Source organism: Entelurus aequoreus, linkage group LG07 (genome assembly GCF_033978785.1).
Source record: "Entelurus aequoreus isolate RoL-2023_Sb linkage group LG07, RoL_Eaeq_v1.1, whole genome shotgun sequence".
Classification (NCBI taxonomy): domain Eukaryota; kingdom Metazoa; phylum Chordata; class Actinopteri; order Syngnathiformes; family Syngnathidae; genus Entelurus; species Entelurus aequoreus.
The window spans coordinates 70632645-70651994 of NC_084737.1; the positions used below are offsets into that span (position 1 = coordinate 70632645).

The 19350-nt window shown below is 38.0% G+C and overlaps 1 protein-coding gene across 2 annotated transcripts; it reads left to right on the forward strand.

The window, feature by feature from the left end:
* Positions 1 to 136: 136 nt before the first annotated feature.
* On the forward strand, positions 137 to 19339 carry znf362b (zinc finger protein 362b). Of its 2 annotated transcripts, XM_062054400.1 has the most exons (11): positions 137 to 161; positions 301 to 448; positions 6827 to 6890; positions 7026 to 7272; positions 7398 to 7502; positions 9402 to 9708; positions 13746 to 13970; positions 14082 to 14160; positions 14281 to 14439; positions 15988 to 16075; positions 18449 to 19339. In XM_062054400.1, the coding sequence occupies exons 1-11, from the start codon at positions 152 to 154 to the stop codon at positions 18454 to 18456; spliced, it is 1440 nt and encodes a 479-aa protein (XP_061910384.1). In that variant the 5' UTR covers positions 137 to 151; the 3' UTR covers positions 18457 to 19339. The 2 variants fall into 2 exon arrangements, with proteins under 2 accessions (XP_061910384.1, XP_061910383.1); XM_062054399.1 differs by having other exon boundaries at positions 15988 to 19339.
* The last annotated feature ends 11 nt before the right edge of the window (positions 19340 to 19350 follow it).

The window sequence follows — 19350 nt, forward strand, 5'->3', positions numbered from 1 at the left end:
ACATTTTTTTAATGTGCAGTTTCCCTTCAAAATAACTTTTGTGGAGGCATATTTTTTTATAAATACTGTACACTCCAGTATCATGCAGGTGTTCCTAGTAATAATATTTTACTTTTTGACGCAGGAAACACTTGCAAGAGAGTACACCGCCATGTGCTGTTGTAAGGCATTTATACAGCGTTTAGGTTTATTTCTAATTGTCACATAAACACAGTATGAGCTAGCGCCATTAAAAGTAGGTCAGAGTGAGTCGCAAATCCAGCCTAAAATGATTTCCTCTGTGTGTGTGTGTGCGTGCAGCTGCACAGAGGCTGCAGTGGCACCCAGAAGTGAACAAAGCGACCCGGAAGCGCTGCTGGAACTGGAGGCAGGCAGAAAGAAAGAACATCCAGTCTTTTTTATATGAAAGCTGTGCTGGCAAGACAATACCTGCAGTCAGGACCAAAAGGTATTTATTTGTGCATGTAATGTGGTGCCCGTGAGTTCACCAAACGTCTGCGTCGTGCAGGGAAATAAAATGCAAACCGCCGTCATTTCGATTCGTTCAAAAGTTGCAGAATGTGGGGGCAAAAAAAAAAAAACCCGCAGCCCTGAAAGTAGGATTTGGTTAAAAATGGCACGTCGCGCGTCCACTGCAAAGCGTTTTTTTTTGTGAGCTTCCACAAAGATAGGTGCTCGTCTCGCCTGCACGATCTTGCCTTCGTGTTTCCGCGCTGCTTTTTTTTTTTTGTCGACAGGGCATGGTTGTTGTAGGAAGTGTCAGTTTTTTTAAGGGGTGGGGAGGCCGGGCTATTCAAAGCTGCAAGTGTCCGTAAACAATCCATCATGCTAACATGGACGTGATAAACACGCCACAACATCATCGCCGAGCAAGCGATCAATGTATTTCTTTTGGAGAGGTGGAAGAAGAAGACTGCAGAATATGGCGTCCCGCCTTATAAAAATAAGGCTGCCATTTTTGTTTCCCTTTTGTCTGGGAATGTTTTAAGATGACCGTCTGGGAATGTTAGCACCGCGCCGGGAGATTGTGTACCGAACTAGAAGCTCCTCTAGCCGGGGCGGCCTGACGTGTTCGACCACGGGGCGCATGGAGGCAAAGTTAGACTTGAGAAGAAGAAGAAAAAAATGTCGACCAACTATTTCTTGTTTAAGAGACACAGACACGTCAGAGCAGAAATGGTGGAATGAATTAAGACGAAGAGACATAAAAGGCACATTGCAAACACGATCACTGAATTTTGTATGTGTGTACAGCTCCACTAATGGACGTTGGAGTGTTACTTTCAAAGGCAAAATTAAAGTATAGCTAGAAACATAATTTTATATGGGACTTTATTGTATTATATGTATAGTACATGTTCCAAAAAGAAAAAAAGCATTAAACACCACCAGAATTCAAGATATTACAAGTCAAAGTGATGAAGCTTAGTGTTACGCTCATGACTTGGTGTAACTAAACATTACCCCATAACAGGGGTCGGGAACCTTTTTGGCTGAGAGAGCCATGAAAGCCAAATATTTTAAAATGTATTTCCGTGGGAGCCATATAATATTTTTTAACACTGAATACACCTAAATGCGTGCATTTTTAAGTAAGACCAACATTTATAGAGTATACCAAGTCTCTTATTCTTTTTAATAACATTGTTATTCTGAAGCTAACCAATAATAAATTAAATACTTCTTACAATTAATGCGACTTCTTGAACAGGTGCGGTAGAAAATGGATGGATTAAAATGCATGAGAATGCTTTATATTTTGAACGTTATTTTTAACACCGTGATTACAGGCGGAATTATCCATTACTTATCGTGTTAAGCAATGTCAGCTAAGATTTATCTGAGAGCCAGATGCAGTCATCAAAAGAGCCACATCTGGCTCGAGAGCCATAGGTTCCCTACCCCTGCCCTATAAGATGAAGGCAATTGCATTTTATTGATATTTGAAATGTATTCAATTGTTTATAAATGAATATTCAAATATACTAAATGTAAAAAAGGGAATAAATATTCAAAATAAGATCATTAAATGAAATCTAGTTTGGTTACGCCATCATGAGCGCAACACAAGGTTATAAAAGTTTCAACTACAATTCTAAATAAGATGTCAAAAGCAAACTGAAATCAAATACACACAGCTTAAAGATTAATTAATACCTATTTAAATTTAGTAATATATAAATATGATGATTTATCAAAATATAAAAGAAATATACCTGAACAGAACGCTCATGATGGTTACACCAAAAAGTAACGCTATTAATCGCGTTTTTCCAAGTTTTTGGGGCATTTTTATGCTATTTCCAAGCATCTCCTTTTTATTATCGTTGATTTTAAATGGTCAAACTAATGCATATTATATATGCATGCCCTAGTAAACAAAAAAAAAAGTCATATTTATTTTGATTGTTACATTTTGAAGTACATTTGTGCAGGTGAGTGCGAATGTACCCATTACCAGAGGTATACACATGTATGTTTGGATGACGTGTTCGAACTGTAGTAACCTAAACAGGCAGGCAGACTCATGACTGTTTTATACATGACAGCTCTCAATTTGTCACTTTGATCTTTCAAACACCCATCCATTTTGTACCGCTTGTTCCGTTCGGGGTCGCGGGAGGTGCTGGAGCATATCTCAGCTGCATTCGGGTGGAAGGCGATGTACACCCTGGACAAGTCGCCACCAAACATATTAATGTATTTTAATACTGTACACCATAACTTTATGGTCACTAAACAATCCAATACATCTTAGGCCCCATGTTATTGTAAAAAGGAAAGTGTGTCATTAATTAAGTTAAAGTTAAAGTACCATTTATAGTCACACACACACTAGGTGTGGTGAAATTACCCACTGCATTTGACCCATCCTCTAGTTCCACCCCCTGGGAGGTGAGGGGAGCAGTGAGCAGCAGCGGGGGCCGCGCTCGGGAGGTAATGGGTCCCATTTTTATAGTCTTTGGTGTGAGTCGGCCGGGGTTCGAACTCACAACCTACCGATCTCAGGGCGGACACTAACCACAAGGCCACTGAGCAGGCTTAATTGAGTAAGTTAAATTGTATTGATCAGCGGTTCTCAAACTTTTTTCAGCAAGTACCACCTCTGAAAACATTTGGCTCTCCAAGTACCACTATAATGACCAACATTCAAATAAAGTAGCGTAGTAGGCCTAAGTATTCATTAAAAACAATACAGAGGTTTTATTCAACAAATATATTTAATATTTTGGCCACTGTAAAATTCCACACAGTTCGAACAGTAACACTGTGTTTAAATATGGGAAAATCAAACACTATTTAAAGAATCCATAAAACCAATTGTACATAAAAGCTACATAATCATTGTTTGTAAATAAATATAATACCAATAATAAAAACAATTGTATCAATATTGTTGACATGTGTTCTGCGCTCAAAAAGGTTCATTATTTCTTCTTATTCATATGCTTTTTCAAATGTTCTTGTAATCAGACCATATTTTCGGTATATTAGATGGAATCTTTACCTGACATGTTTCGACTGTCCACTGAGTGGTCAGGGGACCCTTCTGAAGAAGACTGCAGACGACAGTCGAAACATGTCAGATAAAGATTCCATCTAGTTAACCGAAAATATGGTCTGATTACAAGCACATTGGAAAAAGTATGTGTTCTGCGTGTTGATAGGCTGGGAAACGGTGGCCGTAAGCTGAGAATGTGGAGAACATTCAGTTCCCACTCGTGTTGAGTCACAGAAATTACGTAGTACGACAATTCTTTTGGTGTGTTAATTGTTTATTTTGGCTTCGACTACGGCCTACAGTAGTCTGATTGTAACTATTTCCATTGAAGGCTGAAAAACCTTTGATACCGGTTTGAGTCACGTCATTAGTGATTCTTTGGCATACCACAGTTTTAGAATCACTGGTATAAATGTTTTGTTCACATAGCTTAGCATACATGACTTATAACAGTGGATTGGTTTTAGCAAAATGTTTTAGTCGTCTCTTGCACATCGCAATTCATTGGGATCGGACATGACCGTGTTAAACGAATTTTAGCGAAGTAGGATTGTTATTAATAAATCCAATATTTTCATAAAGCATACAAAACTGTTGACGACCTTTTAAATACAGTTAACATTAGAGCCCTTTTAACATGAATTAACACCTGTATAGCTACCCTTACACTCATTTCACCCAATATAGTAGTTTTGAGTGTGTACTACTTTGGATTACAGTACTCACCGGTTGCTATGGCCATCACTCGGCCTCAACACAGCCAGGACGTGGAAATACTTTGTCACGTCCTGAGTAATTCCTTCAAGTTAAAACCAGGCTTCCGTGTGCCGATACCACAGGCATTGTTCCGCCAAAAGTTGATCAAATTGACAGTTGCACAATCATAAGCTATGACGTTAGCATTACGTGTCAGCGTTGTCATTCCACATCGCTCAAGCCAAAGGTGTGTTATTAAGCTTCTTATAGTGCTGCACCGACTCCAATGCTACGTTGTTGTTGTCTTTTGAAATTGCTCACGTCAAAGTCTCACCAATGTGGAGATTAATTATTGATGAGGCACGGGTTAGGTCCATCAAAAAGTTGTTCTGACAAAAGTTGGTGAACTTGAGATGGTGAAGACAGCGGCAAGTAGGGCTTGCCGCTGCTTAATAAAACATTCAATATATATTTACACTACCGTTCAAAAGTTTGGGGTCACCCAAACAATTTTGTGGAATAGCCTTCATTTCTACGAACAAGAATAGACTGTCGCGTTTCAGATGAAAGTTCTCTTTTTCTGGCCATTTTGAGCGTTTAATTGACCCCACAAATGTGATGCTCCAGAAACTCAATCTGCTCAAAGGAAGGTCAGTTTTGTAGCTTCTGTAACGAGCTAAACTGTTTTCAGATGTGTGAACATGATTGCACAAGGGTTTTCTAATCATCAATTAGCCTTCTGAGCCAATGAGCAAACACATTGTACCATTAGAACACTGGAGGGATAGTTGCTGGAAATGGGCCTCTATACACCTATGTAGATATTGCACCAAAAACCAGACATTTGCAGCTAGAATAGTCATTTACCACATTAGCAATGTATAGAGTGTACTTCTTTAAAGTTAAGACTAGTTTAAAGTTATCTTCATTGAAAAATAAGGACATTTTAATGTGACCCCAAACTTTTGAACGGTAGTGTATGTTTTGGTCGGAAGAAACCAGAAATTATGAAGCAAGATTTGTTGCATGAAGTCACTCGCGCTCTGGGAACCCAGGAAACGTCACTGAGGAATGGGAGGAACACGCTAACAGCCAATCGGTTAATAGTATTTACTGAGCCATGGGAGGGACACGCTAACAGCCAGTCAGCTAACAGTGTCAACTACCATTTTTGTTGCGCCGTCTTTTTGTCTCACTGTGGATCAATCCACTGCATGTAGTGAGAAGAGAAACTGATATCTTGATACATCAGCTCAATAACAAACTTGTATTTTAGTTTTGTTAGTTTTAATGCAGACGGTGAGGCATTGCTGACACTTCCAGTGTGTAGATTTACTGAGTAGCTTCCCAAATTACTCTGTGTAGTGTTCAATAGCTTATACACTATTGCCATCTAGTGTCTCAAATCTGCAACTACATTCAAATCTACTTTACCAATAATTATTTTATTACCTAGCTACCAGACACCGTCTCCACTGATAAATAGCACCCTTGGTAAGTTGGAAATGGTATTACTGTATTAATTGGCATAAAAAATATCAGTAATTATTGATATGGATCAATATAAAGAACATACGTTAGGGTGATGGGTCAAATGCAGAGAATAATTTTGCCATACTTAGTGTGTGTGTGACAATCATGGGTACTTTAACTTTTAATACAGTTTTCAGCCATATTGCCCAGCCATCGCGGAAAGATTAGTCATCGTGTTGTTGTTAGCATGGTTGACCCTGAACCAGGAAACATAAGTTACACTTGGAAATATCTTATTCGATCGCCACAACATAATAGAAAGTAAGACAAATGCTGCACTGTAATACATCTATATATCCTTTTTCTACCGCTCGTCCCACTCGTGGTCACAGTATATAATACAATACAAATATTCAACATAATTTACGTCTAATAACATTGTAGAATCAGCGATGTAGTGAAGTCGCGATATAGCGATGGGCGACAGTAAAGGAGCACCATGCATCTAAGTATTTCTGTATGCGGCTCTTGGAAGACATGCCTGGTGTAGAACTATATTGCATTATACCGAGTGTTGTTTCTAATAGTTTCACTATAATATAGAAACTACAACATTGTTCAACACCAATGTGTCCTACTGGTTAATTGTACTGTATTATGGAATGAGGTGGCAGACTTGAGAAAAAGTACAGAAGAAAAAAAAGAAAGTCAAACCTGCTAAGCTAACTTCTGTTATATCAGAAGGTAAAATGTAGTCTTTACTGCCTGAGCAAGTAAAGAGTCTGTGATGAGCAGAAAACTACCCAAAATATGCTTAACTAAGTAATTTTAGGAGACCAACTGTATTAAAGTTATTTTTACAACAGTTTAAATTTCATTTGTATAAGTGTGTAACCATTCATTTTCCAGGGCTTGCACCCTAAAACTGCTAGTGTAAGGATTGAAAAAGCCCTTTGAATTGTAGTTCATAGATTAAAAGCTAGATGGAAGTGAAAGCTCACAAAACGTAAGCATAAACATTGTTGGTTTTGGGAGTTTGGCACATGAACCCTCCTTCCTCATGAACTCATTTCCTCTAAAGTGAAAAACTGTAAAACGACTTTCCAGCTCATCACACTTATGTTCATGGCTTACAAGTACATGCTCTTATTTCAGGATGGCGGAGCCTCGATTTAACAACCCTTATTTCTGGCCGCCACCTCCATCCATGCCTGGCCAGGTAAGTCCACATTTGACATGAAGTAACTATGACATTTCCATGTAGAAATGATCGCATTTTCTTCTCAGTGTACATGAATGACAATTCACACACTGTGGCTGTTTTTTGTTGAGCATGACCCGTTAACCCTTTCAGCTGGATAACCTGGTGCTCATTAACAAGATCAAAGAGCAGCTGATGGCCGAGAAGATCCGACCCCTGCACCTGCCGCCTACCTCCACCCCTTCCCAGCAACCCTTGTTGGTGCCCACCTCCCCGGATGGCAACGCCCAGCATGGTATGCAGATGCCTAAGCCGCAGCAGGTGCCCAGTCACCACCCACAGAGTTCCGTACAGTTAGACATCGCTTTACACGGCCGGCAAGTCTCCAACTCTGGACCAGGTATCAAATCCTTTTGTCATATTTTGTTACGTAATTATTGTTTAGTTTTATCGCGTCACAGGATTCAACTGAAACCTTCAAAAATGTGTGACCGTTTAAAGTTTGCATGGCCTCACTTCTGCTAGATGGAAACATGGACGACAAGGCAGCTCTGAAGGCCAAGGGATTATGGGAAGACTGGCACATGAGGCAACTGAGTGAGCAACACAGCCGCAACAACCATCGCTCAGGTACTGCGAACCACTGTAAATGTAACAGTCGCAAACAAATTGAGTCTTTTGAACGGCTCTGTTTAGTGAAAGATGACAACCGATTAGCGTGTCGCCCAACCTACAAATGGACTCGAAGAATAGGACTAGGTTGAGTAGTATAATTTTGTATTCACATTTGTAATATGTCAGTGTTATTTATTAATTTTAATATACATTTTATTCATACCTTTTTTGTGTATTTTTTCTGCACAGTCGCCTCCTATTTATCGCGGTTAATTGGCAAACAAATTTCGGCAAAGTAGAAAGCATCAATTATAAATAAAATATTTTCATAACTAGAGCATACCACCTTCTAAATATGTTTTTTCAACATTATGAGAGCACTCTAGACATAAAAAAGGGCCCTCTAGTCACACTCTTTACTCCAATATAGTAATGGTGCCTGAGGCTGAGCCAATCAGTGGCCACGATACTGAACGGCGCACTGATTGGTTTGGTCTCCTCTAGTGGCCAATACTAGGGTAGTATTGATATTTTGTGTTTATTTAGTCATTTGTATGCTTGAAAATGCTTCATTTATGGCAAACATTTGACAGCATATGCTTGAAAAAAAAAAAATCTGCATTGATGTGAATTCGCAATATTGGAAGCAAGATATAGTGAGGGACAACTGTATTGTCAAAATGCTCTTGCTAGTAGGACTTCAGCTATCGATTATTTTAGTAATTGAGTAAGGTATTGATTAATTTGTTCGATTATTAAAATAAAGCACACTTTCTAGCCGCAATGCGACATTTAGGGAAAATAGATCAAATAAACAAGGATTTTTTTAACGACCTTTATTCTTTTTTCTTAAAAATAACATTAAAGTTGCACTTTTTCCATAGGAGCATCAGTAGATATTTTTTTTAATTAAAAAGTAACAACAGAAAAACTGTAGCCAGGTCAACATGAACCAGGTAATACATAATAAATAAAGAACCAAACTAAACAAAAATACTCTGATAAGCTATGATAAATTGAGTGCCAATGTATTTAACAATTGAACATATCCACATTTAAAAGGGTATTAATTGGAGGAGCGGTGGTTAGCATTAGCATTTAAACTGTAGATGCCAACATGTCCTCACATGTGTTTGAATAAAAACATTTGTGATGCAAGTTGAACAAATAAGATGACATTAGCTGATAAAATAGATGTGTACTTTGTTTCTGCTTGTTTGCTGTTTTTAAATATGCAGGATGATTTCTAGAAATGTTGCATCATTAGTGTAGTGCTATTGTGAAATGCCAGCTCTGTTTGACAGTGCAAACATTTCACTACAATATCTGTCTTTTTCACTTTTAAAATGATCGCCAAAGCTCTTTCATCTTTTCAGAGCTCTTTGGTCTTTCCACTTTGTCGTTTTTTTGAGCCATCTCTCTCTATCGGCACTCCACCAGTCCCGCCGCCACACACACTGGCCTTTTGGCTTTTTGTGCCATCCATTAGCCTTTTTAAAGCATTACATGGATTCAATTCTTTAAGATGTCAATAAACTTCTCAATCAATCAATCAAAAACATAATCGGCTCATTAAGCAAATCATCAAAGCAACAAAATACAAATCGATGCCTTTTTCTAATCAAATTAATCGATTTGATCGTTGCAGCCCTACTACAATTAAGAAAAAAATGGTGATGTCACTGTCAAAGCATGGGGATATGGCACCACCTTATGGAATGTTTACAATGAAAACACTATATAAGAAATAATTCCCACCAATAAAGTATTATTGATGTAGATTTATGATTCTGACCCAAACTTACCTTGTAACTGCTACCAATGATTGTTTCATTGATAACAAATACGTTTTTAAAGAAGTGCACAATAGGATTGGAGTATGTGACATAAATACCCTGCTTCCCACCCCCACAGGTCTGTCTCCTTCATCCCGACCCGACAGCCACAGCACCTCAGAGGTTCTAACTCCCACGACTCTAACCTCAAGCAGCCAGAACCGCATGGGCGGTGCCCCCTCTGTCAATATCCTCTCCGGGTTGGCGAGTGGCATGGACCACATGAAGGTTGGAGGCCTGGCAGGACTGTTGGGCCCCCCACCCAAAGCACCGCGAGGGCGTAAGAAGATTAAAGCTGAGTCAGGTCCTCTGCTGGTTGTCCCCTACCCGATTCTAGCGGACCAAGGCTGCATCACTGTGGCACCCAAAGAGGGGAAAACCTACAGGTAGGATGCTCAAAGTTTCTACTTCACATTTCCTATAAAGCAGGTTTAGACTTGACATCCTTAAATGAGCTTTAATTCTGGTCTTTTAGGTGTCAAGTTAATTAAGTGGTCTGTTGATGATTTGCAAGAGTGCTTCCTCACATAAATGTCGATATAAACACAGCTATGAACTAGGTATGTAACGGTAAACGGTATAATGATAAACCACGGTAAAATTCCTGACGGTTAGTAATACCGTTTAAATTTTTAATTACCGAAAAACCATCATTTATCAATGCATTTAGGCAACACGGCTTACTTCCTAGATACGGAGTCAGGGCAGCGCTGGCGTCGTTCGGCTTGAAGAAACCTGGCGGAACACAACTATACGGACTTGGCTACGGAGATTTCCCCTCGGAGTAAACGGAGCCGATCGCTTGGTTCAACTTCGTTTTCCCTCGCTTAATTTCCGTAGAGTCTCGGCTTGCGTTTAAAAGCGAACAGCTGTTATTAGATGGCGACAGGTGTGGACAATATTGGAGACAGACGCATTTGTCTCACACTAAAAATATACAGCGAAGGAGAAAGCTATTTGATGTTGCTTTTATTTTGTCAATACAGCGTCCATCAGCTGCTGTGACTGAGAGTTAATGAGGTGAGGAAACGTGCAGCAGGCGATGTCGGGAATGTTGCCACAACTTGTTTATAAAGTCTTTAGTTTGTTTACTGGGATACTCACTCGTCCTTTATTTAACTGCAAAATTGTATCAGTGTTCCAATAACATCAATACTAGCTGTAATGTATTGTCATCTCATCGAACTGAACGCAGGCTGTGAAGATTGTATATTAGATGTGAGAGGTATCACTTCTGTTTATTTTTGTTGGCCAATTTGTTGCACTGAACCACTAGGAGGCGTTGTTAGAGAAGAACAAAGCTTGTTTATTATACTTCATCTTCATTATCCAAACTGCTTTGTGTTTTATATTGATATCAAAAAGTAAACACCAACTTCATCAGGTGCCATCTTTCAAAATTCTTACAATTGTTTTTATTTGTTGATCTCTTTGTTGATCTCTTATGTCCATAAAGTGCTATCTTGCACAATGTTCACATTTATTTTATTTATTTATGTTTTGGTTCTTTTCTGCCATATTACTTGTTTATAATTTTTGTTGCTTTCTTATGCACATTTAATTTCTACTTGAGGTCCATGAAACAGTGTTTTTATCTACAATATTGTTTCTTCTACAAATGAAATCATTTTGAGTGTTGTTTTTAAATAAAACTTGGTTCAAAATTTTCAGTATAAGCCGTTGGAAAATTTTAGCACATTTAAAAATACTGCGATAATTATAACTGTAATAAGAAATGTTCATACGTGACATCCCTAGTATGAACTGACCAGATGAATGCTTCACTAATTGAATAATACATTGATAAGAATTACTGTTGTCATATGTGGTTTGGTTCACAGGAATGGCAGCTCCCGCCATCAGTGTGTGAATGTTAGTGTAAATGGGTGAATGTGGAAATAGTGTCAAAGCGCTTTGAGTACCTTGAAGGTAGAAAAGCGCTATACAAGTATAACTCATTTACATGATAACTGGGTCTTCTGTGTGATTTTTGGGGCAACATTTTTTATTAATAAATAAACAAAAACATGAAGAGAAAAACAAATACGTTTAGAAATACAAATACATTTTCTTCAGTCAGTTATTATGTCACAAATTAGATTTTAGATACTTTTATATAGGGTAGGAGCCAACAGTAGGACCCACTACAATGCGTGCTTTCATGGCGGACGTCAAAAGTGCCCAAAAAAGGTCATTGGATTTGTCATTAGTGCCATAGAGGTCAGAATATTCCGTAAATATAGCGTAGGGTATTGGGAAAGAATACTGCGGGTGACCCAATATCTCACATGCCTTGCGGTGTGGTGTGTAGTGTAGATAGGCGTGTAATTTAGTGTTTATGTTTGTGCGTAGGCGTTTATGTTCGTGTTTGTGCATTAGATAAGGTTGCATTGTGTGTTCTAGCATTGTGGGATACAGACAATAAACTATGTGAATGATTAGAGTTGGGGAAAATAATAGATTTTAGGTGCATCGCAATTCGGACATGGACGATTACAAAATCGATTAGTAAACGTCAATAATTAATCATTGAATTATTTATTGTAACTAAAGTAATGCAGGCAGTTCTAAAATTTGGCTGATTGTAGCGAGCCACCTCACAATCCGACCAGCTCCTTTATTATAGGGCACTTATGTTCCAGATTTGCAAAGATTTGAATTAATTTAATAAACGTTAGTCAACTGTTTCTTGCTTCAAATGCACTTTTTTCAAAAGTTGCAAGTGATAAACGCTTATTTAGATAAACGAAAAGAAATGTAAAACTGCATCAATATACATCAATTAAAGATGCATCAATAATCGATTTTTTATCAAATCGTAGCTCCTGAATCATAATTGTAATCAAATCATGAGTTGGCCAAAGATTACCACCTCTAGAAATGATGTACATTTGGCCAACGATATAACTTTTAATACTACAGTTCTATTGTGATAATGCATATTGATGACACATTCTACCTGTGTCCCGCAAATTTGACAGCGACAAGCGAACAAAAGCGTCCTCAAGGCAATGTAGCGTTCATGCTCGCGGATAATGCCGCTCCACAGTGCAAAACCACTTCTAAGTCAGCAATCATCGCCTCCATGGTGGCAAATGAACAGTTTATTTAGAAAGAATCCTCCCTGGAGGATGAGGAATAACTAAACATGCTACACTACACGTTGTAGGAGGCTTTGCTAACCACAAGATAGAGCTCATGAATGTAGTCAAAGGTGGGCGGATCGATACAAATATCGACAGTAACAATACAAGTATAGTGTCAGACTATGATCGTTAAAATGGTTAGATCGATATTTTTTACAATCAAAAAATCGTTTGTGGATTTTTTTTTTAAAATTGTTTTCAAACTCAGGAAATAAGTCCCTAAACACACGAGAGATTTAGGGGCAACAACCAAAGGATATAAATCAGAGCCAATGGTGGAGAATAATTTGAATATTTAATTGATTTTGTTACACCGCCATCCTGTGTTTTTGTCTGAATATAAAGGTGATTTTTAAAAAATTAAAAAAAATTTAAATGATCTTGAAAATGTTAAGTATCTGTATCAGTACTGGTATGACTACTACTGCCCCTGTAACTACTTGGTATTGAATACTCAAATTTGTAGTATCGCTTAAAACTAATGTGAAGTTGTCAAACCGAATAATAAGTGCCTATCACATTTTAACAGAAGTGTAGATAGAACCATGTTACAGCAGAAAGTAACCAGATAATAACATGTAACCCATTTTTAAATGGTTTTATTATCATTTACATACCAAGTAATACATTGTGATATATCGTTTTCGCAGGAGGCTGCAATATAAATCACGATTTAGATTTTAGGCCATATCATGGAACACACTACAGTGTGTGAGAAATAGATTATATATATATATATAGCTAGCTTTTTGCACCAGGTAGGTGTTTGGGTTAGTGACGTTCTGTTCCTTAGAGTAAGGTAATGGATTATTTGCTTAGCTGACAAGCTTCCATAAGCAAACCAACGTTTGTCTCGCAACAAAGTCAATGAGTTGGCAATATTGATCCCTCCTGTTATGTCTTCTTATTCTTTGACAAAGTGCCTAGTCACGAACCATACCGCCACCTGCTGTACGACAAGTTGCATTCACAAACAGTGACATTCTATTGTGCCAAATTAATTTCTGGTGGGCCCGCTACAAATAAATGTATTTATGGGAAGCACTGGGCTACAAAAAAAACTTCTGCCACATTTGTCCTCTTCATTTTGTAGGTCTAAAATTAACTGTCAGTTATTCAGGAATGACTTCTTCAGTGCTGAGCTACAATAATTCACCAAACTAATTCTGCAATCACATTTTTCTCACACTGTAGTTGTTTTTTAATCAAGCTTAATAGCGGTGCATTGTTTGTCTTGCTTTTAAAGTGTTTAATAAACTTATTTTGTCATCGTCAAGATGCAAAGTGTGCCCACTCACCTTCCTGACCAAATCGGAGATGCAGATCCACTCCAAGTCCCATACGGAGGCCAAACCGCACAAGTGTCCCCACTGCTCCAAGACGTTCGCCAACGCCTCTTACTTGTCACAGCACCTGCGCATCCACCTGGGTATCAAGCCCTACCACTGCTCCTACTGTGAGAACTCCTTCCGCCAGCTCTCACATCTGCAGCAGCACACCAGGTTGGTCAGGGACCTTTTAAAGGAGGATTTTATTTCAAAGTTGTTGATTTAGACAAATGAAGCTTGCTTTGATGCTCAATTTTCTTACTCAGTTCGCTTTCTCGTTGACAGAATCCACACCGGCGACAGACCCTATAAATGTGCTCACCCTGGATGTGAAAAAGCTTTTACGCAGCTGTCCAACCTTCAGGTTGGTACATTATTCACATTTATTTTGCCCTCTCTATCCTCAACTTATCAATACAGTGCTGCAGGAGACAAGTCAAAGGTCAAAATGAAGTTATATCATGTTAAATGTGTGTTTTTACAGTCTCACCAGAGGCAGCACAATAAAGACAAGCCATACAAATGTCCCAACTGCTACCGTGCCTACTCCGACTCAGCATCGTTGCAGATCCACTTGTCGGTGCACGCCATCAAAAACGCCAAGGCCTACTGCTGTAGCATGTGTGGCCGGGCGTACACCTCAGTGAGTAAAGCACACATCCTGTGTAGCTGTGATTCTCTCATAGGCGCAGCCTGAAATACAATATTGTTCAGTAACTGACCAAAAAATAACATTTAAAATCCCTTTTGGCTCGTAACAGAGAGAATAGCATCACTGTCATTGACAACACATTAGTGTTCTATGGTAAAGATAGACTAGCCTGACTGGTCTTGTTTCTTTTGAAGGAAAATTACATATTGACCCGATTAAAAGATGGTTGTATTTCCCTTGAAAAAAGTTTTTAAAAGAGAATATATTTTTGGGGTCTAGATATTTATACAAACATGTAGCAATGTATGGAGACAAACACCGATTTACAAACTATTGACATGTTTCCTTACTTACACAAATTTCTAAAATGATTGAAAAATTATTTAACAAAAGATTAGAGAAATTCAGAGATTTAAAGGAGCGCTAGCAGACAACCAACCATCTCAACATTGATGGCATTAATAGAAATAACGGTGATTACTAATGCAATAGATCACAAACAATGTGTAGCTGCAGTGTTTATGGAATTCACAAAAATATTTGACACAATAATCTTAAAATCTTAATTAACAAGTTAAAACAGTATGGCATCAGGGGGTTTGGACTGGGTAAGAAGCAACTGAAGCAAGGCGAACAAACGCTACAGCGCTGAATGTATTTTGCGGCGTACTCTAGAACCAAAATTGTTCAATCGCTATACAAACGAAAATTGTAAATTTACAAAGGACTTAAGGTATTTGCAGATGCCACGGCTACATTTTGTTCAGGAGAGAACACACAAAAGCTAATACAGGTACTAACAGTAAAAGTAAACAAATTAAAGAGATGGTTTGACAAAAAGACTATCCTTGAATCTCAGTAAAACTAAAATAATGCAATTCTGTAACAATAGGACAGAAAGTCAAACACAAATACAAATAGAGTAGATGTTGTAAGGGTAAAATAAATCAAATTTCTAGGTGTAACAATAGATGATAAAATATAGGTATCTGCAAATCTCATACAAAAATACAACAATGTGGCAATAAATACTTCAATAATGACCAAAACAAATATGATCTGGACCAAAAATCACTATTCAAATTCACTCACCATTATTAACCTTACTAATCACCTAGAGAGGTACTGCTCAAAAAAGTTGCTCGCAGCTTGGGAAAGTTAGCAGAGGAGTTACAGTTCCAATTTTAAGATGAATAAGGTGGTGATCAATAAGTCCTGAAACAACTTGAGCAGCTAAGAAATATCTCATATTTTTATTGCAATCCACAAGTTATTTAACTGATATTGAACATGATTCTTAATAATAATTCATTTTGTTTTAAAAAATATATCTTCTATAAAAAGAGGTGTCATCTTATATTTGGGTGCATTTTGTACTATTATTCGTGCAAATTAAGGGACTCACTTTCACTTTTGTTACTGTGGTTCAATATAATTTTTTTCCCGTGCCATTCAAGTATGACTAGTGTCGTTTTTCTACACTGTGTGAGTTGTCCTTTAGATGAGTCTGTATCACATTGTGTGTTGTATTTTTTGTAGGAGACCTACCTTATGAAGCACATGTCCAAACACACGGTGGTGGAGCACCTCGTAAGCCACCAGTCCCCCCAGAGGACCGAGTCCCCAGGTATCCCTATACGGATCTCTCTTATCTGAGCCGTCTGGTGCTCAGTGCGGTCCAATTTAATGTCAACTTTAGGCAGGAGCTTTCCGGGCCCTGCACCTAAGGCCATCTACATAAGGCTTACATTAGCATTATGACAGCTGACATAAGCATTCAGCGCTAGAGTCGAGAGCAGCGCGCCTCCTTCCGTCTTGATGCGGGCGTCCAGTGGAAAACGAGCACGGCTTTATTTTGTGAATGTAACAAATACAGCTAGATGTTGTCCAGAGGATGGAGTGGCAAAGAATGTCTTGCGTCAGATTTAATAAGCACTTTCGTAAGCGTCATGTAAAAAGCCAGATGCATCGGCCATCCAAAATGTGTTTTTTGCCCCCCTCCTCCATGAAATGGGTTTCCAAATACGCCAGATGATAAATGCTCCTCGAGGAAAAAAATGAATTAAGTTTTAAAATGTTTGCTGGGTGTATTCTGGAGATATCCAAAGATAATCTCAAAGCACTTTTTAGGCCATGTCGTGTTGGCTCAAATTGTTTAAATCATGTCTGATGAGAAAATGCCAAAAAGGGCATTATTTGTGGCAGCTAAGAGCACTGACTGCGTAGAAAACAGTCTTTTCTGTTATTTTTTCCTTTGTTGTACTCACATTATTTGTGCAAGAATACATTTACAGGGTCATTGAAATTTGAAGAAAGGCAATCAGATGACTGAAGCATTTAGTGATCATTCTGTTTTACCGATGCAAGGAAGGAGGAAGTTAAAGGAATAATCTTTAAATTTTACTCCCCCTTCGACGGCACCTTGGGATCATACCATATGATCGAAGTAACACTGCTTTTTAAATGACCTTTCCCGTTACATCCCACAAACTAGTGCCATATTTTGAAAGCCAATCTTGTAATATTTGTCCACTTCCTCCAATCAGTTTGACAAGTATTTGTTGCTGAGGTCCTAGTCATTGTAAGGTAAGCTCAGCTCTACTTTAAGAACAATATAAGTAAAAAAGTACACATTTTATTTTATTCAAGTAGCAAATTTAACTCTAATCATCGGACCAAAATGTGAAGCAACTGTACAGCACTCGCTCAGTAAGGATTTTTGTCATCAGATGAATTGTTTTGAAATTAACTGCAGTATAAACATCTTCCATTATGCTTACATGGGACGCCTTACTCTTGTATGTTCTCTCTCCAGTAGTATTATTTTTACTGTACACAGTATTCTTTGTTGGGTTTTTCCTGTTGTACTTTTTAACCTCTGGATGGTACTAATAGGGTTGGCTGTATTTTTCAGGGCACTTACAGAAAGGTGCTATGTATGACAAGGCGTCACATCCAGGATAAAAGCACGAATAATGTTTAAAAAAAAAAAACTTTAAAAAAATTGGTAAACTGAAATAGTCAAAGCGTAGTCCTGGGCAACAATTGACACTTGACACCAATGACAAACAACACATCCTGCCTCTTTAAAAAAACATTTCTGTTTGGAAATCATGGACAATATCCATGTTGCTGTACGGTTTAACATATTACTCATTTATAGTATATATTTTAAAGGTTTATGGACAAAAGTATTTGGACATGTCATGCTTTGCTGATAGAAGCGATCAGGACTTAATGTCAGCATTTGGGGTGACCAGATCCCAATTTAGGACTACGTTTTTGTTGGACAATGTGGGAAACCAATGCATAGAAGTTGCTTGAAATAACTTAAAAAAACATTAAAAGTTTTGCTTTTCAAGTTATAACATAACTACATTTTACCAGGCGGTGATTCAGTAGCATATTACAGACTGCAAATAAAAGCTTAAATATATGTTATTTAAATACAACTTTCCCGAGCGCTCTCACGTAAGAAAACAGTAAGCATGGTGCTTTGGGAAAAATTGCACCTGAATATTAAAAAGACTACCAAAAACAATAAATAGGCTGTCTCTCTGTGAAGAAAAGGCCAAAACATGAAATAAAATGGCATATCGACTTTCGACAAACAAAATTGTACTTCAATTTTGAACATCTTGAAATACAGTTTTCCCCCCTAGTTTCGAAAACAGGGTTGAGTGATTTGTTTTGTCTATTTTTTGTTGCTTTAATTTCCAAAACAAATGTGGTGTACTGGTTCAATTGTGGTGATGGGCACACCTTACTCACTCGGTTTGAAGCTGACATATTCTCACACAGGGACATTTAGCTTTGCAATCATATTTTTTTCCTCCTAATTCCCACTGTGTTACCACCTTGCAGTGCTTCACCGGTGTCACAGCACTGTGTGTGCGTAAGCTAGCGGTTCCACCTCCATCCACAGAGACAAAGAGAGTGGATGACTGGAAAAAGGGTTCACTTTATTAAATTAATTCTGGTATTGAACAAATGTGCCCAGGTGCTTAAACTGATGCAGAGTGAACCGTCTTGCAGCCCGTTTGGAGAGACGGTGAAAACCAACACGCACGGACATGGCAATTTATCGATATTGGCAAAAGAGTTTATTTTATTATATCGTTTGATTTATTGATTATCGGCCCAGCACGATCTGACTGTCAAAAACAATGCAGTACAACTTCTCAATTTGCGGCACTTGTGAAAAATAATGGAAATGTTTGATTGTCCCGCACATCTGGTCACCCTAGTAAGCATACAAAAGGTGCAACGACAGCTTTGGGTTTGAGATAGGCCCCATTAAAAGACATGTGGTACAATGCTATGCTCCAAACTTTGCGGTAAACATTTATCAAAAGACAATCTCTATATTCCAACATGACTCTGCCCTAGTGTACAAATCAAGGATATGAACTCCAAAATCTCATGGAAAGCCCTCCAAGAAGAGTGACTACAACAGCATTATCATTGGTGGCCAAATACTTTTGCCTATATATTGGATATTCTGTTTGGAGAGGGAAAAAAAACTATATATGACCTTTTAGTCTTTGTATGTTATTAATCATGTTTTGTATTGGTTATTTTACATGTAAGCCTTAACTGTTTTATCATGACATCTCCATTACTCTGTATTGTGTTCTGCAGTATTCAATCCGGTTTTATTTTTTCCATTTTCCCTCCCGCATGGAGCTGTAATCTGTATAACCGTTTAACCGGAGTTTTTTTTATGGGAAAAAAATATTGCGTAGATTTATTAAACCTTTTCCTGTCTTGCATTGTGGCTTCATATACGGTTTGTAGACAACGTAATATGCACAACCAAGACTGAGAAGTTAACCCATGGGTTAGCAATGTTTAAAAAGAAAAAGCTTTGTATCTTTACCTTGTTTAATAAAGAGACTGTTA